This window comes from Oryzias melastigma, linkage group LG16, assembly GCF_002922805.2.
Source record: "Oryzias melastigma strain HK-1 linkage group LG16, ASM292280v2, whole genome shotgun sequence".
In the NCBI taxonomy this organism is placed as follows: Eukaryota; Metazoa; Chordata; class Actinopteri; order Beloniformes; family Adrianichthyidae; genus Oryzias; species Oryzias melastigma.
The window spans coordinates 11,753,262-11,777,345 of NC_050527.1; the positions used below are offsets into that span (position 1 = coordinate 11,753,262).

General features: G+C 36.9%; 3 protein-coding genes across 6 annotated transcripts; 1 reads left to right on the top strand and 2 right to left on the bottom strand.

Annotated features, from left to right (window-relative positions):
• Nucleotides 1–1,842: 1,842 nt before the first annotated feature.
• ccdc127a (coiled-coil domain containing 127a) lies at nucleotides 1,843–5,650 on the bottom strand. 3 transcript variants are annotated; one of them, XM_036215904.1, is made up of 4 exons: nucleotides 5,559–5,650; nucleotides 4,708–4,845; nucleotides 2,998–3,242; nucleotides 1,843–2,897 (listed from the first exon to the last, which is right to left on the bottom strand). In XM_036215904.1, the coding sequence occupies exons 1-4, from the start codon at nucleotides 5,623–5,625 to the stop codon at nucleotides 2,451–2,453; spliced, it is 897 nt and encodes a 298-aa protein (XP_036071797.1). In that variant the 5' UTR covers nucleotides 5,626–5,650; the 3' UTR covers nucleotides 1,843–2,450. The 3 variants fall into 3 exon arrangements, with proteins under 3 accessions (XP_036071797.1, XP_024123841.1, XP_024123840.1); XM_024268073.2 differs by lacking the exon at nucleotides 5,559–5,650 and adding an exon at nucleotides 5,301–5,523 and having other exon boundaries at nucleotides 4,708–4,842; XM_024268072.2 differs by lacking the exon at nucleotides 5,559–5,650 and adding an exon at nucleotides 5,301–5,523.
• sdha (succinate dehydrogenase complex, subunit A, flavoprotein (Fp)) lies at nucleotides 5,552–12,203 on the top strand. Its single transcript, XM_024268071.2, has 15 exons — nucleotides 5,552–5,702; nucleotides 7,040–7,123; nucleotides 7,253–7,414; nucleotides 7,511–7,654; nucleotides 7,739–7,903; nucleotides 7,984–8,132; nucleotides 8,227–8,351; nucleotides 9,697–9,865; nucleotides 9,941–10,136; nucleotides 10,212–10,383; nucleotides 10,559–10,677; nucleotides 10,769–10,880; nucleotides 10,956–11,086; nucleotides 11,167–11,280; nucleotides 11,359–12,203. Exons 1-15 carry the CDS (start codon nucleotides 5,640–5,642, stop codon nucleotides 11,443–11,445), a joined length of 1,992 nt encoding a protein of 663 aa, XP_024123839.1. The 5' UTR covers nucleotides 5,552–5,639; the 3' UTR covers nucleotides 11,446–12,203.
• A 1,931-nt stretch (nucleotides 12,204–14,134) lies between these two features.
• Nucleotides 14,135–22,824, bottom strand: LOC112143856 (proline-rich transmembrane protein 1). 2 transcript variants are annotated; one of them, XM_036216048.1, is made up of 4 exons: nucleotides 22,576–22,824; nucleotides 21,173–21,280; nucleotides 19,293–19,517; nucleotides 14,135–14,581 (listed from the first exon to the last, which is right to left on the bottom strand). In XM_036216048.1, the coding sequence occupies exons 1-4, from the start codon at nucleotides 22,807–22,809 to the stop codon at nucleotides 14,399–14,401; spliced, it is 750 nt and encodes a 249-aa protein (XP_036071941.1). In that variant the 5' UTR covers nucleotides 22,810–22,824; the 3' UTR covers nucleotides 14,135–14,398. The 2 variants fall into 2 exon arrangements, with proteins under 2 accessions (XP_036071941.1, XP_024123843.2); XM_024268075.2 differs by having other exon boundaries at nucleotides 22,564–22,824.
• Between the last annotated feature and the right edge of the window lie 1,260 nt (nucleotides 22,825–24,084).

The following is a 24,084-nucleotide window of genomic DNA, read 5'->3' on the forward strand; positions in this document are numbered from 1 at the left end:
CTGACTGCAGTACCTTAGCATCCCGTCTTTAAAGCACTTCTCCTCCTTACTTGTCTCGATCAGGGATGTAAAACTGAAACGTACCTTGAAAAAGGAAAAACACACTAAAACTACATTTTAAAGCTTTAAATATGTAACTTTTTATCATTAAATAGATATATATCATCACCTGCAATAATGCCATTGTGAATGCTGTAAGCCTAATTAGGCAGCTGAAGATGCTAGTGCTGATAGCTGAAATTGATAGCTAAAAACATTAGAGCTGATAGCAGAAATCTCTGAAGCTAACAGCTGAAGACGCTGAAGCTTATAGCTAGCTAAAATATGAGCTAAATGCCAAATTAGCCTGAATGTCAAAATAGCCTTAAAAACTGAAAAAAGCCTAAATTAGCCAAAACAGCTAATTAGTCTTTAGCTCCAAAAAGCCTTCAAAAGGTCCAAAATAAGTCTAAATTAGCTAAAACAGCTAGTATGTAGCTGAAATATTAGCTAAACTCTAATATAGCCTAAAAAATCTTAGTAAATGCCAAAATACTCCAAAAAGGTAGCAGAATGCCAATTTTTAAAACTTTAAAACCATAGAATTGTAACATAACTATGACTAATAAAAAGGCAGGAATATTATTCCAGAATAAATCAACTTACACCTTAAATAACTTTCAATATTTTACCCTCCATAAAATGCATATTTTGTCAAAATTATACAACTTAGAAACAAGTACAAGATAACATCGGGCCATTATAAACAACAAAATAAAACGATCTAAAGGGGCCGGATCTGGCCCACGGGCCTTGACTTTGACACATGATCTAAATGTTTTAATTCTTTCTTCTGTGTGTAGTCATACAAATGCCTTTCATTTCTCAGGTTGGAAAACAAATCTTTATCCTCTTAAAATTGACATTTTGATCTTATTCAGGTTCAGGTAAAGTTAGTTCCCACACGGTGCCACAAAGTCATCCGTAGCTTTTCCGTCAACAGCAACCACTTTACAGACAAAGCCATAGTATAACTTACACATGAAACACTGCAGAAACCAGGCCTGCTAGAATTGGTCAAATATTCTTAAATATGAAAAAAATTATATAAAAAAAATAGAATAATATTCCCCCAGAGCTGTGCACCACATCAGACCTAAGCAGTTTTAAACAACTAAAAACATACTTTTTTTTGGAATAGCTCTTAAACATTCAGTTAGTTGGCGTATCTTATTTTCTTTGTCTTGTTATATTGAATTTTCATGTCTTTTGTGCATTTTATTGCTTGCTGTTATTTTATGCATTTTTAAAAAAGTTTTTGTCCTAATTTGCACAATTTGAAAATTTTCTCTCGTTTTCTTTTTGTTCAAAAGGATTCTAGCTTCCTGATAACGTTGAAAAGTGTCACAGAAATAATCACTTAAAAAAAAAAAACAGTAAGTGGAGTAAGAAAAAATGGTCTAACCAAGAATTAGTTGGTCACTAGAACACCTTTTCTCAAACTAAGGTTATTTTGGCCAAAAATCTTATAAACTCTCTTCACAAGATTATCTTTTTTGCAAGAAAGAACATAAAAACAATTATAAAAACAAGAGTTTTTTTACTTTGCTAAATTTCTGTTTTTGCAGCCAGTTATAAAAATATGACAATTTTGAAACAGACTTTCCTTTAACATAAACTATTTGGTGAGATTGTCAAATTAATAAAACTTTTAAAAAATGTTTGTAAATCACAGTTTTCCTAACAATGTATCTAATCTTCCACTTGGTGTATTTCCTGTGTGGTATGGAAATAAAATAATCAGGTAAAGCTTAAAACGTGCACACTAATCAGTCAGATATAATTTTACAAAATCCCAGAAGCTGATAAAAGGAAATCCTTTAATGGCAAGTGAGCATCAGTGCAACATTGTGCATCAGAAACAGTTTTTTTTTAATAGTTTTTCTGATGTCATCTCATCCCAACATTTTGTATTCATGCACCTTTTGTAGTTTTCTCTCCCATACAGTTTAAAGGTTTTGATAAACCCATTTATCAAAAAACATCTCCCACATAATTCATACATTTCCTTTTTTAAACTTATTTCTATAAATACACACATCCCACCATCTTCTAGACCCGTTTAGCATATTTGTATATAGAAAAACAAAAATTGAAAAAAGATACATGAAAATTCTGTCAATTTGTAATTGCAAGAATGCTCTTTTATTTTTATTTAGGTGGCTCACAATTTTAATTTTATCCTAAAAAAATGGAGTTATGAAGTTGGATATAATTTCATCTTCACCTTGAGTTGCATTAAATTAAAGCTAGTGTCTTAGCTTAGGCCTCGTGTGTTTTTATAATACTTTTTTAAATCTTGCATAACATTTGTAAAACATACTTTTTTGATTGGAACAAAAATTGCATCTTAAATTTGTCATCTGCGAACATTCATAACTTTTCTGAAGAGAATTTTGAAACGCCTTTCGTCATTTGGAGTGGGGCTGGATTTTCCCTTTTAAAAGCGCTGACTCGGCTCTTTTGTGTCTCTGCATAGCAACCTGCAGGTGCCAGTACTTCAGATACACCCACATGAGGCTTCCGTTCCTCCTCTTGTCCGTGTTTAGTGCGTTTGCACAGTAACTGTCTCTCTTAAAAATGTGCTTGAGGTCAGACTCCAGATCAAGTCCTGCCACAGCGGGGTCCTTCACAACCATGAGCAGCATGTTCTTCTCCATCTCCAGCCGCTGATCTCGAGGTTGGATGAAGGAGCAATAAGCATTCTGCCGCTCCACCAGCTGATTCTCCAGTTCCTTCAGGGTTGCTGTGGCATACATATACCAGTTGTTCTCCCTCTCTAGAGCTTCGTGCAGAACTGCACCAGCGGCGCCAGAAGTCAACCACCTTTGCTTCTCTTCATTCAATGCATCTCGCTCCTAGAAAGGGAAAAGACACGGATTGAGTCAATGAAGAAGGATTAACGGGGCATTGAAAAGGTGAACTTTAAAAGCAACAAGCTCTGCATGTCTTCTTTACCTGCTGCAGCTGTTTTCGTTCTACTACAAGCTGTTGGCTCTGTGACACAAATGCCTGCCTGTAGCCTTCCACTTTCTGCTTCTCCTTCTCCAGCTCCAGCTCCAACGTGGCGGCCGTTCTCCGCCTCTCTGTCAGTGTCTCCTGATAGCGTGCTTCAAGTTCACTTTTTACCGTGGAAACGTCTTTGTTGCACTCGTCTTTAACTCTCTGGATCTCCTGCTGGGATTCTCTAGTCCAGATCCAACCTGAAAATACAGATGTGAATCCATGACAGTTGAAAACGAGGCAGATTTTCAGTGGAGAATTACTTGTTCATTGAGCAACAAAGTCCCATTCCGATCAACTTTTGATCTGTTGCAAAAGCGTTCCCAGTGGTTTTTTTTAATGCTAACTATGCAATTTTTGGACACATTTTTTCAAAAAGTGACATTTTCTAAGACATAATTTCCATAGAGTGGCAGACGTTTATTAGAAGTTAGCCTCTGAGCTGAGTGGGACAGTTTGGTGTGTAGTAAGCCATCCCTCATTTCCAATCACCCCCTTGTTTAGACCAGGGGTCTGCAACCTTTAACACTAAAAGAACCATTTGGTCTAGTTTAATATAGACCAGAACCCAACGAGAGACACAAAGTCTCACTTTAGCGTTAAAAAATGCACAATATTTGGGATTTTTTGTCAAGTAAACATTGATTTATAAATGTAACTTAAATACTATGATAATTAAATTACAACAGTAATCAATATAAGGATTTATGTGTGCCACCATCATTTTTTCCCTTTTACTCTCAGATATAAAAAATATTTTGGTAGAATCTATTTTATAAAAAAATAAAAAAAATAAAAACATTTAGAATAAACTGAGATTTTTATCGTCATTCTCAAAAATGTGAGGCACAAAACACATAACTAAATCACTTCAAAACTGCATTTGTTCAAAACTTTAACCACTTTAATGTATTTTACCAGGGTAAAAAAATGTTCGGAAACTTTAATTTCACTAACTATAAATTAAAAACACAAATTTATAGAACATTTCTACAGAATTACTGCCAGTAAATATTTTTTTTCTTAGTTGTTTGATATAGTAAAAATCTAAGTAGAAATGACAAAACTCAAATAACTAATCTATTGCATCTTTAATTGTTTGCATTTTTTCACTAAAGCTAAAAAGCCACAATAAAGGGATAAACAGGCTGCAGACCCCTGGTTTAGACAGCCCCTCACAACCCCAACCTAACACTACCGATGCTACAAAAAATAATAGCAAGCAAGCAAGCAAGCAAGCAAGTTTATTTATAAAGCACAATTCCTACCCAAGGCAATTCAAAGTGCTGTACAAAAACAATTAAAAAATCACAAATGGAAACAAAAATCTATTGAAAACACAAGTATAAGCAATGTTGGAGCTATCAAGACGTACAGTTTTGAGGAAATCTGTTAGTCTGCAAATGGATGCAACAGAATGGAGAGGAGTAGGCAGCCCACGTCACACTTACAAGTTTTTTCCAACATTGTTTTTTTTCATCTGCTCCTGATTCACATTGATTTGGATAAATAAATACTCACAAATACAATTTTAAGTTTAATGATCTTCCTCCACAATAAGAAAAACACCACAAAACATGCTAAAAAAAAGACACACAATTTTCATTAGAGTGACTGTTTTAATATTGTTTTCCCTCTTAAAGGACAAAAGGGAAGCAAACTTACGAAATGCAGCCAGCCCCAACATGGGGACCAGAAGAGCGTAGTTCCATGGGTTCCCATCTCCAGCACCTGCCTCCCTGCCCCTGTTGTCTGGTCGGATGTTCCACCTGGGGGGGTCGTTCAGATTGTTCATGGGTGCTGCTGTAAACAAACACAGCCGAGCAGCAGTGATGAGAATCAACATTGTTTATTTGATTGTTTGCATCTTTTTATGCAATTTATGCCCAATAGAGTGTCTAGTCTGGAACCATATTACTTTGGGGTTTACTCATAGAAGTCACTAATACACTCAACACCTTACATTTACACTGCAGAACTGATAAAAAAAAGACAAATGCAAGAAAAGGAAATGCATTGTTTACTGTTTCGTTTATACAAATACCACAACACACAGCATCCATTCAGTCTGTGCTTTCACTTTGACTTGTTTGCCAATATAAACAATGCTAATCTTAGCTGCTAACATGCTAGTCAACCTTTTACTTTGTGGATGGTGACTCCCAGAGCCTTTTATTTATATCCAATTAAAGTATTTGCATTTCTTAAGTGAGACTACGGGCCATTGTCTGTATTAAATGTATGCAGTTGTTGCTCACCTTGGAGAAAATGTCTAGGTCACTTCTGAATTTGTTCCTACAAACACCGCTTGTGTAATTATTACTCCTCAGCGGTCCACATACCGGTAAAAGGGTAGAAAATAAAATCTACGCTTTTAATAGAATCTGATTATTTTAAAAGCTATGGTGTTTACTTATCTATCATATTTAAAATCACATATTACATCCATACTGTTGTATAAAATACAACCATTTTAGTTTTAGGAAGGAAAAACAATTTCTAATTGGTCTATATACCCCCATATTTACGGAACGGTCCAGTCCGGTCCCACAGGATATTTCTTCCCCACCAGCGGTTCAACATTCTGAGCTGGCAACATGGCGAGTGTTCGCGCTGCGTCTCGTCTCCTCTCCAGGAGGACGATTTCACACGTTAAAGCAGTGAGTAGCGTCAAATTGAGGAATTAGATTAATTTTAAGACATATGTATTTGTCTTCGCTCTGTTATTTGTGCCCATGCGATATTTATTTGTCTTTGAGGGCTAGTCTAGCTTTCATAACAGGGAGGTTATGGTTTGCGTAACCCATTATGTAGCATAGGGTGTCTCAATGTGAAATCATAAACAACGCGTTTGGTTGCTATTTTAGCCCAAAATAATTACAGTTTTACTTTTTATTCCTATTTATATTTTATATAATCTCTTAATTCACTTTTTGGAATTCATTGTAAAATAAAATTTATTAGCTGAACGGTTTTGTCGTAAACGTGAATGTTAGCTTCCTCCAAGTGTAGGACTTGTATTCTTGATAAAGTTTATGAAATTGAAATTGCGTCTTGAAAGAAGGTCACTGCTAACCTTTGTGGTATTTTTTGCTCTATGGATTGACATTAACAGGTTTTGTGACAGAATTAACCCTTATTGCAATTAACCAAAAAATGTCCACTATTTTGATTTTTATGATTAAAAAACATGCATATTAAATGCAGTTATGAACTGTAGCTTAAAACACTTAAATTAAAATAAGTAAGTCAAGTTAAAATAATAGTAAATAAAAATAATACAAAAATCTTCAACAATTCAGATTATTTTTAATTAACAAAAGATATGCAGATTATACTTCCACATGTTGACTTTGCAGAAATCCCACACTTCAGGTGTGGACCTGAAGAGATTAGAGAAGACAATCTATACTAACCTTTAAGATAGGTTTGATAAGGGACTTTGAGGTGGAATGGTAGAAAGATACTCTTAGAAAAACATTAAATATTTCATATTTTCCTTAATTAATTTATATTTCCAATATTTTACTTTTCTTCTATTTGTTTATTAAGTCATCTTAATTTTTTTTAACTTAAGGAGAAGAAGTAAATGATGAGTTTTCAAAGTCTAGAGCTTTAAAAAGTGTGTTTACTACATTTGTTTTGTCAGGAAAGCTTTAGGTGAATGATAAATTATTTAACATTATAAAGTTATACATATTAATGAATAATAAAGTTCAACACAAACTCTGCTTTTGTAGATTGAAGAAACATTCTTTATAAACTACATTGAAAAATGTTTTATTTATACTGAATAATGTTTTTTTTTTGTTTAGCTAGTTATTACACAGTATTTAAAGTTTATAAATTTGGAGGTAAGCTATAGGGCAAAGTGGAATAAAAGAAAATAAAAACAAGTCTTCTGTAGTCTGCTTTAGCATAGATCTTCATTGCTTTTAATTTATGTTGTTTCTGGTTAGCTTTCTTCTTTAGCTAAAGTTGTCTTGTTCTCTGTCAGGTTCCTGCTGCTGCCGTTCAAAGTTCAAGGAACTTTCACTTCTCCATCTACGGAAAAAAGAAGAATGCCAAAGTTTCAGATGACGTGAGTGCCAGCACTGGATGCACTGGTTCTTGGTTTTATTTTTATTTATTTATTTATTTATTTTTTAACTAGAGCAGCCTGAGTTCTTGTTCATGATGCAGAGTGTGTCGCATTTATTTTTCCCCTCAGATATCCACTCAGTATCCAGTGGTGGACCACGAGTTTGACGCGGTGGTAGTGGGAGCAGGAGGAGCGGGGCTGCGGGCAGCTTTCGGCCTGTCCGAGGCCGGCTTTAACACCGCCTGCGTCACCAAGCTCTTCCCCACCAGATCTCACACTGTTGCTGCACAGGTGAGAACAGCATACAGTTTGATATCGATATAGGATGGGTGGTATGAAAAAATTTCAGATGACTCTGACACGCTTGAATTTTTGAATATTCCACAGGGTGGGATCAATGCGGCTCTGGGAAACATGGAGGACGACGACTGGAGGTGGCATTTCTATGACACAGTAAAGGGATCTGACTGGCTCGGAGACCAGGATGCTATCCATTACATGACGGAGCAGGCTCCCGCTGCTGTCGTGGAGGTAAGGGCATCGTCATCTAAAACAGTGAATTAAACTAGAATGCAAAACAAAGAGTTGGAAATAAGTAAGACATTCTTTTCCCAGTTGGAAAATTTTGGCATGCCGTTCAGCCGGACTGAAGACGGGAAGATCTACCAGAGAGCCTTCGGAGGTCAGAGTCTCAAGTATGGAAAAGGAGGTCAGGCTCATCGCTGCTGCTGTGTAGCAGATAGAACAGGACACTCGCTCCTGCATACTCTTTATGGAAGGGTGAGCCCATCTACTTCACGTGACACACTTTAGGTGGACTGCATTGTAATCATCTGCTTCTCCTTTTTCTTATTATCCAGTCCCTTCGTTATGACACCAGCTACTTTGTGGAGTACTTTGCTCTAGACCTGCTGATGGAAGATGGGCAGTGCAAAGGAGTGATAGCTCTCTGCATGGAGGATGGATCCATCCACCGCTTCAGAGCCCAAAACACCGTCATCGCTACAGGGTAAGACTTTGCTGCAGCTCAGTCTTGTTTATCTGTGTGGAGCAAAAAGTGAACGTGTCAGAAAATGACTTCTATGTTCTGTTTTTCCTTCCAGAGGTTATGGAAGAACGTATTTCAGCTGCACATCTGCCCACACAAGCACAGGAGACGGAAACGCCATGGTGACCAGAGCTGGCCTGCCCTGTCAGGACTTGGAGTTTGTGCAGTTTCACCCCACTGGTGAGAAGCTTCAGTCATTTTGCACAAACTCTACATTTAAACACACAAGCACTTTAAAGAGATGTTTGGAAGCTTTAGAAAAATGAAATTATTTAACCAAAGATTAGAGCCACTTTTGCTTTATGTATTTGATCCACAAACTGTTACTGGTCAGCTAAACTGCACTGTTTGGGCAACATTTATTTTTTGCTAAATAAACAAATGAGAAGCATTTTGGTTCAGTTTACCATGACGATAGTGTGCCACCAGGATGAGAGGGGCCTGGTTGAGGGCAAGATGGAGCCCAAACACAACTTGAAGGTCATCGTCAGCTGGAAAAGGAAATGTTGAAACTGTACCCGGAAGCTGAAGATTCCTAACTCAAACCATAACCTGGTTCTGGTATTTTTCTAGGGGAAAAGCGTTCAAACTTTGGTCCAGAAATTCCGGCTAATAATGATTTGGCGCCCTCTTGGGGCCATGTTGTATTCTGCGGCCAGGTCCCCTTAACTAGGACCAACTTTTATTTGAATATTAAACCAATAGTGGTCAAAATAAAAATATTTTTGTTTTCATGAAATCTAAATTAATCATTGCTTTGGTATTAAGAGTCTTTTCTGCTATTATATTTAAAATAATTTAGGAAGTCTTACTCCTACATTTTGTTTTGGGGTGGGGTAATTTTTTATTTATTTTTATTTTATTTAAACCATTATTTATCCATGCAGACCAGCATTTTTATTTTCAACTGTGGCCTAGTAAAAGGCAAGACCTTTTGAGAAAGAAAAAGGTTACAATAACAAGAAAGAAAATTGAATAGAATCAGAAAAAAACAAATTTATAATATGAAACTCTAATATCATTGTTTAACAGCAGTATTTATCTTTAAAATAGTCATTAAGATGGTTTTTAAAATCTGTGAAATAAAAGTGTTCGATCTGAGAGTTTTTTTGTAAGAAGTTTTCTTTTGTGGAATCAGATGTCAATTTATGAATTCCATTTCTCTATTTATTTTATCTTCATTTAAACATTTGTCAATCAAAAACTACTTAAACCTAAATAATGGTTTGGATTAGGAATTAGAGAAACTACTCATAAAATATTCTTAAATCTTTAAGCTTTATGTAATTCTTAAATCAAATGATCTTCTTAATAAATTGAAGTTACAGCCTCGCAAACTTAAAAGTAATTCAAACCAGGAAATTAACTCCATCTTCTGATTTAAAACTCTTAGACCTTTCTAGTTTTTGTTTGTGCCCTTTTAAACTTTTGCTGTTGTTATTTTAGCAAAGTAAACTGTTTCTCTGTTCAAGAATTATCCGTCTGTGCTGAGATCAGACCACCTCTAACCTGTGAATCCTAACAGGGATCTACGGAGCCGGTTGCCTGATCACAGAAGGCTGCCGTGGTGAAGGAGGAATCTTGATCAACAGTGAGGGAGAGCGCTTCATGGAGCGCTACGCTCCCAACGCCAAAGACCTGGCCTCCAGAGACGTGGTGTCCCGCTCCATGACCATAGAGATCCGGGAGGGCAGGTACGGATGAAGGTGGCGTCTGACATGCGTTTGAAGGAGGAACCGACTTGACACGTGAGGTTTCATTTGTTTTAGGGGTGTCGGTCCAGAGAAGGACCACGTGTACCTGCAGCTTCACCACCTGCCTCCTCAGCAGCTGGCCACAAGGCTGCCCGGGATCTCGGAGACGGCGATGATCTTTGCTGGAGTGGACGTCACCAAAGAGCCCATCCCCGTCCTGCCCACAGTTCACTACAACATGGGAGGAATCCCCACAAACTACAAAGGACAGGTACGCTGTTTGTCTGCATCAGGGACGAGTTCTCAGTAAAAGAGGCATTTATGACGGAGAGTTTCTACCTGACAGGTGATCGATTACACAGACGGTAAGGACACAGTGGTGCCTGGACTTTACGCCTGCGGTGAGGCAGCTTGTGCGAGCGTTCATGGCGCCAACAGGCTGGGCGCCAACTCCCTGCTGGACTTAGTTGTGTTTGGAAGAGCCTGTGCCCTCACTATTGCTAACGAGCACAAACCTGGTAAGATCTGCTCACTGACACCACAAACATAAAAAAAACGAGATTCAAAAAAGTGCTTCATTATTATTTTCATTTTGTTTTATTACAAATCAACATTTATCCTATGAAACAAGATTTTTAGGAATATAGTTTTTGATTGGACTTTCCTTTTTTTCTGCTGTTTGACTCCTTCCAGGAGAGAAGCTGTCCCCTCTGAAACCCAGCGCAGGAGAGGAGTCTGTGGCCAACCTGGACAAGCTCCGGTTTGCAAATGGAAGTCTGAGAACCTCTGAGATCCGACTTAACATGCAGAAGGTCAAACCTGAACAGCATCTCATACTTGACCTCCAGGACATATTTTCTGTTAACCAGTTGTGTAGTAAAGAGTGGTTTTGTCTTTGTGCAGACCATGCAGAACCACGCTGCAGTTTTCCGTACCGGCTCCGTCCTCAAAGAAGGATGCGATAAGATGGACGACATTTACCAGACCATGGAGCAAATAAAGACCTTTGACAGAGGTGCTGTGCCTCTCATTGTTACTGTTTTTAAAGCTTTAGTAGTATCACAAACGTCCTCCTTTTGTCCTGTTTTAGGCATTGTGTGGAACACAGACCTGGTGGAATCCTTGGAGCTGCAGAACTTGATGCTGAATGCGGTTCAGACCATCAACTCTGCCGAGCAGAGAAAGGAGAGCAGAGGAGCCCACGCTAGAGAGGACTTCAGAGTCAGTTTTTTTCTTCATAATCTGACTTTGTGTGTAATCCCTGCTAGCGTGACGACCTCTCTGACCTCCTCGTGTTTCAGGATCGCGTGGATGAGTTTGATTACTCCAAGCCGCTGCAGGGTCAGGAGAAGAAACCCTTCGACCAGCACTGGAGGAAGCACACGCTGTCATACGTCGACCCCAAAACTGGAAAGGTATCCTCCGCTGTCATTCTCAGCTCTGTCAGGATCATCCAACAATTTTAACTCACCTTTTCTCTCGGCCGATCACAGGTGACCCTGAAGTACCGTCCCGTCATCGACACCTCCCTGGATGAGCAGGACTGCGCTCACGTTCCCCCCGCCATCCGATCCTATTAAAATCTCAAACCCATCCACGCTCACTTACTCCTTACTCAGTTACAGAATGTTAATCATACTGCTCTTCAATAAAATCCTGTCTGTAGCAAGAGATTACGATGTAGAACAGTCAGTGGCGTTCATTTGCAGATGTTAAACGCAGTGTCGTCTCATCAGCTTCCGGTGCTTCGTGTCACTCGTGTCTCACCATCCAGTTTGGCTTTTAGTGGCATCGCATGCGATGTACTAAATGTTTGAGTAATTCTGACGTTAACTCCAGAGCGAAGAGGCCATGAGAGTGATTGTTGTTCGATTTGTCCGTCGCTGAGACAGAAGGAAGACTTTAAAGTATGTAAATATTGCACAAGCAATGTGGTGACCCTCACCGCCTCTCACTCCCTGCAGCTTTTTAGGTTTTAAAAGTATTTACTGATCAAACATAATATTCTGCGCATGGCTCAGTTTCAGCTGGTCATCATTAAGCCTGCTCATGTGTTTTGTTGTTGATGTGAGGAGATTTTGAAATAAAAAGGGCAGTAAATGCTACAGTGCACAGGAATGAATTTGGATTTAAGAAAAAATAAACTGTTCTGAGAGTTCCCTGTGTTTGTGTGGCATTGCATCAGAAATCTTAGCATTTATATCCACGGTTGTTGTTATGAATCAATAACGAGGGTGTTTTAATTTATTTGAAGAACAGTTAAAAAATATAATTGTTTTGCCATTTGTACTGGTTTCCATACATTCAATAAAGTGTATGCTATGCTCACAAACAAAAACCTGGTCTTTTTTATGTAAAAATGAACTTTGTTAGAGTTATCTACCTATAAAAAATATAATCCAGACACTTTCTTGATGCAGTTTTATTAGCCACAAGGAGTTTAAGTTCCTGAATTTTAGCAGAATGAGAATTTAATTTTATGAGATATTATTAATTACAAACATATGCTAAATGATTTGGTAAGTTTTTGCTCACATTAAAGTTAGTTCAAGATACAAATATTGACAAATGTTCAGGGCAAAAAAACCTTACTTATCCACATCAAAAAGACTTAAATATCAACAAATGTTGCATTGTTTCAATACAGAAAATGGTAATTTAAAAAAAATGAATACCAATGGATGAGCTATTCTCAAGGTAAAGTTTTAAAAATTGGCTAATTTTTAAAATGATTTTTTAGGTTTCAGGGAGCAGCCATTTTCATATGAACCTGAAAACCCCTCTACTGCCCCCTAGTGGAATGATAATGCAGTACAGGGCAGAAAAGGAACCATTTTAAAGCAAAGTTTGTATCATCCTGATGTTACCGGGGTCTCAGAAATGTGTGTCAAACAAATGGTTAGAGTTAACTGTGTTAAAGATTTTTCAAGCTTGCATTGAACTTTTTTTCTTGTTTGCAGAAAAAAGGTTTTGCCTTCTACCAAAACTAGCAGTTTCAGTTCAGCAAATTTCATGTTTAGATTCAATTCTTTAACATCATGGACCTTTAATTTGTCCAATCTGGAGGTCTGTTTGAATTGATGTAAGTAATTTTTTTTCCCACTTGGGGCAGCAGAATTAAAATAATGAATGTGAAGTTGTGTTACAGAGGAGGTCACCAACCTTTTTGAAACTGAGGGCTACTTAATGGGTACTGAAGTCATATGAAGGGCTACCAGTTTGAAATAACATTTTTTGCTTAGTTATAGTTAGTTCAACATTATTAGTATTGATTGAATATTGATACTCCTCTATGTAAAGACACCGATTTCTCACAATAATTATCAACAATGACAACAAGCAATATTCAGCACTTAATTGATCTCAGTAATTGTTACATTTTCCGATGATAACTTACATCACCACATTTCATGGGAAAAACGTCCCATTTTCACTATGTTTATCAATTATTTAATGTTAATGAAAAATCAACTTACACTTTTTTAAACAAATCTTGTCACATTTTGAACTAATGACCAAATCTGCAGCACTTTAACAAAATGTATGATCTTTGATCTGGAATAAGTCAGAGGTTATGGAAGTTTTTTAGTAGAGGTCACCTAAACTTATCTAAAGTTTATGAATCATGAACATATTTTGAAGGTGTTTTAATTTTTAAAAATGTAAATGCAAGTGTAATTAATAAAAAATAGGAAAAGAATAAAATGTAATTTTAGATACAGCTCACAAGTGAGTTGTGCTAATTTTAGAAGAGACCTGAGGGCACCTTGTGTGCTCCTTGGGGGCTACATGTTGGTGACTCCTGTGTTACAGCAATCCAGGTAATTTAATCCAGGTTTAATGCTTTGTTGACAGCTTGAAGAGAGAAGTAAGAGTAAGAACTGTGTCCTCATCTCACCTCAGAAGTGTTTCGATTTTAAAGTTTTGTTAACAGAAGCAGAAGCCTAATGCACCTGTTTGACATACTGGAACTTCAGCAGGAAAAGTAACTGCTAAGTAAACAAATAATGAGGCTGCCTGACCTCAACCCACCTGTTTGGCTGCTGGTAAAGTCAGCTTGATGAATAGAAAACAAGTTGTTTAGCCTTCAGTGCATTTTTTGTTTGTGGAAAATTGATGCTAAGACAGAAATGACCAGTAGAAGATAATAAACAAGTTGAGTAATGAATTTTGTGAAAACAAACACAAATAAAATTTCATCTCCTTAATGAATTGCATAACAGTATAAGTAAACAAAAAAAGGTTAAAAAAGAAAAAGCATGAATCATAATGCTTTAAAAAATGTTTTAATGAAAGGGATCCAAAGAAAGAAAATTGAAAATGCAAAACAGGCACTCACAGCACCAATGCAGTAATGTAGATCTTTACAGATTAAGCCAAAACAGGATATTAGGAAGCTGCCACAATGGCTCCTTTGTTCTCATGCTTTAAAAGTTATTTTAGCATCACTACAGAGAAACAACAGAGGAGTTATAAAAAAAAGAAAGTTCAATAGTCAAAAACAGATAAGATTCCTTTAAGGTGTGGGTAGCCTCATTTGTACCCATAGTGGTATCTCGGGTATCTGGTGGCTTGGACGACTATGACCACGATATAGACAATCATCAGGGTTAAGCTAAGAAGCCCGATTCCCAGAGCCACGTGGTTCAGGGTCTTGGCTGTTCTGCTGTTTCTCTCTGCCCTCATCCGGTCCCCAGAAAAGTTTGCTTCGCGGGCCTAAATGTGAGAAAAACATAATTTTCCAGTAAGAATTACATTTAAAAAGGAAAAAAGAATGTAGTTATCTACACCATCACCAATGAATTTGTAAAACACATTTGCTGTTATGAATTTTAGAAAGAGAAAGAAGAACCTAAATGAAAATGGTGGATGAACAAGTAAACACAGGAACAGACTTCAACGCAACATATACAGTAACAAAATAAAATTTGAATAAAAAGATGCTTTCACTTTTTGATAAAGTTCTGTGTCTATATTTACCAAAGTGAAAGGACGCACGGATAATATTGATCTTACATATCATGACTTTGATAATTGTCCTTTTTTAAAGACAGTTATTTAAGTAAATCAAACTTTGAATAATATTTGAACATTTTGACTAGAATCACACAACAGTAATTAATAAAAGAAAACCCAAAAAATAATATTTATTTTTAGAGACAGCTTTTAAGTAAATCTAACAATTTATCAGTTTTTGCACTTGGATTACACTATAAAAAAACATTAAAATTAGGAATAAGCTCTAGTTTGTAAATCAGTGCAGTTTATTGCAATCTATAACATTTATTCCCATAAATTCTGCAAAAAGGCATCAAAGTAAGTGAGTGGTTTATTTCAGAGAACAGTTTAAAAACAGTGCATCTGTCACAGAAACTGATGATCAAAAACCTTCCTGTGGGATAGACAGTTTCTGAGGGGCTCTACACTCTTTTTTGAGATGATCTTTGAGGTGTGACTGGAGGTCTGTACCTCAGTATCCGCTGATCATGCTCTGCAAGTTTATGTAGGTCACCACTTCCTGGCTGAGTTAAAAAAAAAACCACAGTTGAAACCTGTTGCCCACGTAAGGTGGGAAAAGGTGCACCAGCAACAGAGAGACCTGCAGCTTTGAGAGGATTTTCAAGTCCTTCCTTTCAACAATAAGGGGAAGGGTCCCACAGATGAATACCTGACATGGGCTATACATGTTGCATTCCTCATGTCAAGCATCTCCTGACCCAGAGAGAACTTTAGAAGTTTTTTACCTGGGTTAAGGTGAAAAGGAACTGGACTAATGATCAAAGTCACTGTTTCAATCAAGATCATAGAATGTGGAGGAAGAGTGTAGAGTACTTCATGCTGATAATAAGCTGTATAAATATGCTGAGTTTATTTTCCATTGGGACATGACACCTGCCCAAAAGGGGACCTTGATTAGTCAGAAAGTGTGTATGACCTAACCTCGGAAGAAAATCTATGGCTATTGTCGAGAGACAGATGGGAGACAGAACACTCAACTATACCGATGACCTGAAGGCGGCTATCAAAGCAACCTTGGCTTCCATTACACCTACTCAGAGACAGAAGCTGAAAGTCTCCATGCCAGTTGGGCCAATTTTAGGGGCGGTTCAGCCATAAACATTTGAATTAACAAAACCATTTGTTGTATTACACAGAAAAGCAAAGTTTGCGTAAAAAAGGCAACAAGATTTTAATGAATTCACAAATCGGGTTCCTCTCATGTAACTTTGGTTGTTGAATCTTGGAATGGGCAGAAATGAAACACAAGAGTGTAAGATCAAAGTTGCTCATCATCACTCCACATAGAGAAAGAAAGTCCCACAAGGCAGACATGCAAACACGCACTTAAAAACAGACTCCACACCCTCTTTCCTGTGGTTAGTTTGCCTATTGTTCATAACATGAATGTTTTTCTAACTGTGGGAGGAAGCTAAAGAACCTGAATAAAACTCATGAAAACAGGAACAATTTTCCGCTATGCAAGTTTCTACGTGTTCAAAGTGCATGTCCATTGAATGCGTGTTGAAACCTAAACCAGATCAAACTTCGACCAATCAGGGACTTAGATATGGTCGCAACGTATGGATGGAGATCCTTTTAATTCACGAGAGTGATGATTGCAGTTTTGTGTCCAGCTGTAATTACTTACCGGTATATGTCCCCATCATGAAAAAAAATGCTCCAATAATATGTTAAACACACAATTTTTATTAGAGTGGGTCTTTTTGAATAAAATTTGAGATAATGAAAAAGTAAAACTGAAAAAAGGGCTTATAAAGTGATAAAGTTATTGTTTAACAACTTTACTAAACATTAGGGCGACCAAAAACTATTATTTTAATAATAGACTAATCACCGATTATTTTTTCCGATCAGTTGACTAATCTGGTTATGCGTAAACTGGATGTTAACACGCATCTTAACCATCATTAGCTTTAAAATAACTAAAAAATTAAATATATAGCTACAGTAATGTTAGTGTGATGCTGTAAGCTGAATTTGGCTGCTGGGGATACTAGTGCTGATAGGTGAAGATGCTGAAATTGATGGTTAAAAATGCTGAAGCTGATATCTAAAATCGCTGAAGCTAATAGCTAAAAACGCTGAATCTGATAGCCAGCTAAAATACTAGTTAAATGTAAAATTAGACAAAAAAAAAAATGAAGAGCCTAAGTTAGCCAAAACAGCTAGCATATAGCTGAAATATTAACTAAACTCCAAAATAGCCTAAAAACAAAAAAAATCCTAAATTAGCAAAAATAGCTAGCATGTAGCTGAAATCTTAGCTAAACCCCAAAATAGCCTAAAAAGCTAGCATAATGCCATTATATCTTTCAACTTTACTACACTCCGACTCCATATAATCGATCATTAAATTAGCCGTGGACTATTTTAGTAGTCGATTAGACGATTAATCATGGCAGCCCTACTAAACATGAACCTTAGCATGCAGACAACTCTTTGTGTTTCCTGTCTATCATCTTGTAGACTTTATTTTGATAGCACTATCACTAAAACTCTGTCCTTAACCTCCTAAGAACTGGTGTCCACAAGCGTGGACGTCACATTTTGGGTTATATTACCACTTTAGTCAATTCTGCTTAACTGTCACTACATGGAGAGGGTTATTTCAAATATTAACTCGGGCCGTGGTGCAGAGGTAGAGTGGTCAACCTCTGATCAGAAGATTGCATGTTTGTCAAAGTGTACTTGGTTTTTATGTAGGTGCCAGTTTTCAACATCAATATGTTTGTGGGTGAATGTGACTGTAAAGCGCTTTTGGGTTTTCTAAGAAGAAAGTAAAGCTATATAAGTTTACATCATTAATATTGAGTGTGTTTAATGTAAAGACATTTTTTTATTTTTTGAGAATAAAAAGCCACAGATATATTCTTTGCTGCTTATAAATTTACATTTCTATGTTAAGTAAGTCTTTTAATTTACTTTAATTAAAAATGACTTTACTGAATTGTGTACTACTTACCTTATCCCTTTAAAAGGGAAACGTGATGGGGAAGTTAAATAGCAAATCTTGGGTATGATCTTAGACCACAGCAGTTTGTGGACTGTTTTACCAGATGTCTTTTTTTGTCAGGATTTTGTGCTTAGGTTTTGTCAAGTTCTGTTTTCCCGTCAGTCTCACCATGTTCAGGTTAATCATCCACAGCTGTCTTCATTTAGTTAATCAACCTCAGCCTATTTAAGCGTCTGGTCTTCAGTTCCTCATTCTTAAGTCATGCTTACATGGTTTTAATTAATTTATTGAATGGTTTAAGTTCCTGTCACCTAGCCTGGTCTCCTGCATTTGGGTCCTCCACCGCTGGTTCTTGACATTTTTTATCAAGGGATATGTTTGTTTCACCACTACATTTAACAATACAGGTGCAATTGTATCCCTTCTATTTTAATCTTTTACATTTGCTTTCTAAATCATATGTTCTAATTTTTGTGTGGGGAGAAAAAAAAAACAAATCAAGTGGATCATTAGTTTATGGCAGTATATTTAAAAAATCACTTTCTACCTTAATTTAAAGCCCAAAGAATTTACAGTCATAGTTCCATCCATCCATTTACTAAACCTGTTTTGTTCCTTTTGTGGTCACGGGGTTGGCGGAGCCCAACGTGGCTACTCGTGGGGGAAGGCAGGGTAAACCTCGGACAGCAGGGCCAGTCTCGGTCACCCATGCACATTTACACAATGGTGTCATCCTCAGCTAAGCATTGTGGGACTCAAGTGTTTTGCCCAAGGACGCTTTGACATATGGGCAGGCAATGCGAGAACCCAAATGTTAAATTACTTTAATATAGCAACTAAATGAAAGCAAAATCATAATTGATTTAATTTTTTTTTTTTTTAAAGGCTGGAAATAAATTTAGGCTTCAAGGGGTTAAAGTCCCTCTCCAACCATCTCTGGCTCCATTTTAATTGCATTCCCAGTGAAAATGGAAAGGGTGTGTACTTTGACACACCCTTTCCAGCAAGTCACTTTCCCAAGCCACACATTTACACACAAGAAGGGTTTTAACGTTATTGGATTCATGTGGATTAACTTTTAGCTAAGTGCAATAATAAAAGCAAAACAACATAAACTACAGATCATTAATTTCCTCCTCAGTTAATCATTTTTTTTAAATCAAACATTCTTCAGTAACAGAACGGGTACATATACTTCATTAGCAACTTCTTCTGGCAATGGTACAAAAGCAACTCTAAAAAAACAGTAGCTTTCACCTCAAATGCACCTTAAGCTCGACTTGTTTTACCTTCTTCCAGTAAGCCATGAAGTCAAAATTAAAACAAAAAACAGGTTTAAATATTGAGAAAGATCTGCCTGACTTGGCTAAAGAATTTCCACAGAATTCCAGGGTTGGTGAAAGAGCGTGAATCTCAGAAGAAGACGGTAAAAGAACAGATCAGTTAACTCACATTGATGGAGTGGATGAGTGCAGCAATTCCAAGTGGCAGACAGCAGCAGAGCAGGGTGAAGATGGAGTAACCCATGTAATCTTTCACTGGGTTCAGAGGAGCTTGAGCCACGTAAACAGTGGGCTGGACAGTGACAGTGTGAGGCTGAGCTGGATGCTGTTGGTTCATGAAAGCCGGTGGCTGATTATATCCTGCACCTGCACATTGTGCTGGATATCCAAATGCCTGAAGGAAAAACACAAGGTTACATGCAGCTCATCATCTTAACCCACATCTAGGAGTTGGAAGAGTTTCTGTGCTTAAACGAACAGATTAACACACTTCCTCAAAGGGGAACAAAGAGAGTTTTGTTACATTACACAGTCCTTAGCTATGACATTTTATCTGAGTTCTTGAAGCACATATCTGTAGCTTGATAATTCACATAGTTAGCAATCAAACATTTCACGAGGAGAAATTTAAAAGCAAAACAGTTTTTTCCCTAAAGCAAGTTCAAAAACCCGCCATATTATAAAAAAAAAAAAGTTTTTTTAGAAATAAACCTCTTTTATACCAATTTTTTTGTATTTTTTTTTCTTTATTTAGAAGATGTATTGTTAAATTATTTCAATAATTTTAAATAAAAAGTGACATGACAGACAACATATGTTTATTGGTGTGAAACACTTATGCAAATTGTGGGTATTTTGAAAAAATCCCTTAGAGGAGGGGTGCCAAAACTGTTTCGCTCAAAGGGCCAAAATGTAATTTGATCCCGGTTTGCGGGCCAAATACAAGAATTCTTTGCATTTCATGAAATAGCAAACTTGGATCTTAATGAAGTCATGGAGCAGCTCTTTTGACTAGTGACATAATGTTGGCCTGAAGCTTATTCACTGATAGAGCTTTGGAACACCGTACGGTTAATGGCTTTTAACTAAACACCCTGCAGCTTCCAGTGCCACATCTGGCGGACCAAATTTGTCCCGTGGGTACCCATACCTTCAACACCTTCTGTAGAAATTCACTTAATGTACTTTCAGATGGGCTTGAGATCAAAAACCAGTCAACTATTGTGTTTCAACATTAATGAAACAGTTTAATGGGAATATTAAAAACAGTAAGGTATGTAGGAAAATATAGTAAATACAAATGATTTGTCTATTTATTTATTTCTCCATTTGGTTAACACACAACTTTAGTTTTTACTTTCTGTTTAGCTCGCCCACACCCTTCTCCCAGATTGAAGATTCATCATATGGGAGTGGAGTTACGGAAAAACGAAACATAAATCACAATAGAAAGATGTGTTTTCAAGAGCCACTTTTACCTTACTTTGTTTGCAGAATCAACCGGAAAATCTCCTCACCAAAAAAAAAAAAGGTGAGATTTGACTGCCAGGAAGTAACACATCTTTAAGATTTCCAACCACAAAACAAGGGGGGCACATTTATAAAGTTAAATGCAAATACAATCCAAATTAATAACAACATTGATTTGGTAAAAAGTTAAATGAATCTGAAGGTTTTTGTTTTTACTTTTCAAAACTTTTTCAATACTTTTTGTATTAAAAAAAATAGAGTAGTCTAACACAAAATCTTAAAATCCACACAAACATATACAGTTGTGCTATTTAACTTTAAAATGAGAACTTTAGAGTGTTAGTGATTCTTTCGTTTTTTCAGTGTTTAGTTCATCTCAAACTCAACATGTCCACATTAACCTGAATGCAGGCATCATTAAATAGATTAGAACATGTGCTCAGATGGTTTATTTTTGTCATATTGTAATTTTAATAATTGCATCACTTTGTTGTAATTATTAGGCTATTTTAAGTGTTTTTTCTTCATGTGGTCAGATTAAAAAAAAAAAAAAAAAAAATTAAAGAAAAGCCCGGTTACCTGCTGCTGTGGTGGGGGTCCCTGGTGAGGCATGTCCTGGTACGGTGGAGGGAGCGGGCTGTGAACCATCGGCATCTTCTCGTCGTTCCATTCTGGAGCGCTTGGAGGCTTATTGAAATCCATGAAATAAAGATTTTGTGATTTTTGACTAAATCAAATGCACTTTCCAAGCACAAATAGATTGGTTGTATTTTCTGATTGTTGGTCAGAGTTTTGAGCGTCTCTTATGCTGGACGTCAAACGTCTAAGTGCAGAAGCCCGACTCACAGTCAGGCTTTTAATTTGTAACAATGAAGTCGATCTAACAGTGCACTTCCTGTTGGGACTTTCAAAATAAAACACCAGCAGAGATGAGAAGATTTTCGCGTGCGAATAAAATCAAAGTCCATTTATCAAAGCAGACACACGTATAGTAATTTTGAAGCATTTTCCCCCTCAAAAAAAGATGATCAATAAAACTTACTTTTAATTTAAACTATTACTAGGTTGGGTGAGTAATAAACAATGTTTTTAAGAATAAGTACTTGAAATTAGCTTACTTGAGTTGAGCGGTCAAATAAATACATATAGCAATAATTAATTAAATTATAAGAAACATGCAATGTTTATTTCTTTTTTTAGTAGTTCACAATAACTTGTCAACGACAATACCGTTATTTCTAATTTTGATAACTACTCTCTCTCTACACCTGTTTTACCAGTGGGACTGGTGAGTGGTTTATTGGAAAGCAAAACTGCATCAAGGCCATTTGACTTTAAGAGTTTTTTTTTTGTTTTTAAAGTGCACAATAGATTTACATTTGAGATTTAGATGGTAATGTTTAAGGTTGAAATAATGAAATAGCACCAGGACTCGGGCTGGTAAATCCGTCTCTCACTACTTGAAAAGGAATGCATATTATTTAAGTTCTTCTTAGTACTTTGCTTCACTGATTTTATAGGGATTTTATAGGGATCCATCTATTCCAAGGCCTAGTCCCAGCTCAACCACAGGGGTCATCACTGCAGCGCCTGCCCAACACAGGGCAGTGCAGAGCCCAGTACAGCTATTGGACCAAAAAGCAGGACCCCAGCCACTTCAAAGAGGAAGAGCACTGCAGCAACAGCAGCCCATTGGGTCGGTGGTGTCTAAGAATAAGCACTAGAGTTTAAAAAAAGCAAAACCAAACATGGAGTTAAAAAAATATATATAAAAACAATTAAAAAATACAGCAAATAATGTGAATATATTAATATTATTAAAATAGATACTATATTAAAAAAACAATTGTGTGCACAACTTAAATATAAAATGATTTAAATAAGGAAAAAATAAATAAAAGGAATACATAAAAAAAACATATAAAATCAGCTTTTGAAACAGCAGTAAACTGAGCAGGAAGTGCTCTAACCATCAAGCAGACCTTAGCTGGTGGAATCAGTTGGAGGTTGTAAGGGTGACTGTAGGAGTGGAGGCTGCTACAGGTGTTGCCAATGCCACTAACCGCGATCGGGCAGAGGCTGGTGCGGAAGTTCGTGCAGCTGTAGCTGGTGCGGGGGCAGACCCAACTGCATTGCTTCAGACTGTGGAGCTTAGGCACTTGAGAGTGTAAGCTTAAGAGTTTGGAAAGCCAACCTGGCTGCTCCTGACACCCCATTCCCTGCTCACAAAAAATCTGATTCAACTCATTCATCTTGTTCTTAGCTTTAGAGAATCTGAAAGACATTTGTGTCAGCATTTTAAGCGCTGTGGCCTCTTTAGCCTGATCAAATACTTTCGTGAAGTTGGCACCTGAGGCATATTGCCAAGTTTTTGTACAGGATGGAAATCTCTTCACCAAATTTAAGTTTAGTTCTGGTCAGTGCAGCACACTAGGCTCTGTGTAACGCAAGAATTTGTTGTAGAGGCTAGTTCTCCGTGTTTGTGTGACTAGTGCTCACTGGAGTAGCTAGTACTCCTTGATTGTGTGTGCAAGAGAAAACTTGATTGTGTTCTCTTGTGGTTGCATTACACTCACTCACTTAAATTATACATTTCATTTAATAACAATAAATAACATCACAATAATACAAAATTAAATTAAAAGGAGCTGAAAGAAAAGACTATATGCATTAGTTTGGCCCACTTATAGTTTTATGTATTTATTTTTTTAACTGGTGTTCGCTTACGTTTGTTTACCAAGAAACAAACAAAAGAACCCCCACACAATATAAAATAGCATAAAAGGAGACAGCAGTAAAATAAATAAATAAATAAAGATAAATTGAGCTAATTCAAAACAAATAAATAAAGTTACATAAAATAAAATACATTTCTAGAAAGTTCCTACAGTTCAGCTCAAAGTCACATTCAAATGGAGGTCTTGAGCCTTTTCTTTAAAACCTCCTCCGTGGTGGTCAGCATTCTCAATCTTTTTTTTACTAGACCTTTTGAAAATACTCAGAATACCACGGCATGATTTTTTTCTTCGTCTTTTCTTGTAGATCGTCCACCTGCTCTTGGATTTGCTTGAGCTTTTTTGTGAAGAGTTTTTGGCAGCGATCAAGTTTGTCATCCTTTCTCTTGATATCCTCTTCTAGTTGAGAGATTTCTTGGGAAAGGGAGGACTTCTCTTCGTCCCACTTCTGTTTGTCCTCTGCCTGCTGTTTTTTACTCTTCATTAAGTTTGTGTTTTGTGATCCTCTTCAGACTTGCTGATGTTTTTGTCCTATTCCTGAACAAGCTGTTTTAGCTGAGATATCTCTTGGAGAAAGGAGATCTTTTCTTTCTGCCATTGCAGTCTTTGCTCTTCCTTGTTTGTTATCTTCTTCTCCTGATTTTTTCCAGCTGGTGGATTTTATTGGTGAGTTCCAAATTTTTTAACGAGTTTTATCATGGATAGACGTTTTCTCCTTTTCCATGAGAGGCCGTTCAGCCTGTTTAGCAGGCTCAT

What these genes read in the sequence shown, in the direction of transcription:
- sdha (XM_024268071.2), top strand. Translation starts at nt 5,640, where the DNA reads ATGGCGAGTGTTCGCGCTGCGTCTCGTCTCCTCTCCAGGAGGACGATT. An exon ending in ATGCCAAAGTTTCAGATGAC is followed by an intron (nt 7,124 to 7,252) that starts GTGAGTGCCAGC and finishes TTTTCCCCTCAG; the next exon opens with ATATCCACTCAGTATCCAGT. An exon ending in CTCCCGCTGCTGTCGTGGAG is followed by an intron (nt 7,655 to 7,738) that starts GTAAGGGCATCG and finishes TTCTTTTCCCAG; the next exon opens with TTGGAAAATTTTGGCATGCC.
- LOC112143856 (XM_024268075.2), bottom strand. Translation starts at nt 22,809, where the DNA reads ATGGGGTGTCAGGAGCAGCCAGGTTGGCTTTCCAAACTCTTAAGCTTA. An exon ending in GACCCCCACCACAGCAGCAG is followed by an intron (nt 19,518 to 21,172) that starts GTAACCGGGCTT and finishes TTTTTCCTTCAG; the next exon opens with GCATTTGGATATCCAGCACA. An exon ending in CACTCATCCACTCCATCAAT is followed by an intron (nt 14,582 to 19,292) that starts GTGAGTTAACTG and finishes TCTCACATTTAG; the next exon opens with GCCCGCGAAGCAAACTTTTC.
- ccdc127a (XM_036215904.1), bottom strand. Translation starts at nt 5,625, where the DNA reads ATGTTGAACCGCTGGTGGGGAAGAAATATCCTGTGGGACCGGACTGGA. An exon ending in ACCGTTCCGTAAATATGGGG is followed by an intron (nt 4,846 to 5,558) that starts GTATATAGACCA and finishes GTTTGTTTACAG; the next exon opens with CAGCACCCATGAACAATCTG. An exon ending in GTTGGGGCTGGCTGCATTTC is followed by an intron (nt 3,243 to 4,707) that starts GTAAGTTTGCTT and finishes CTGTATTTTCAG; the next exon opens with GTTGGATCTGGACTAGAGAA.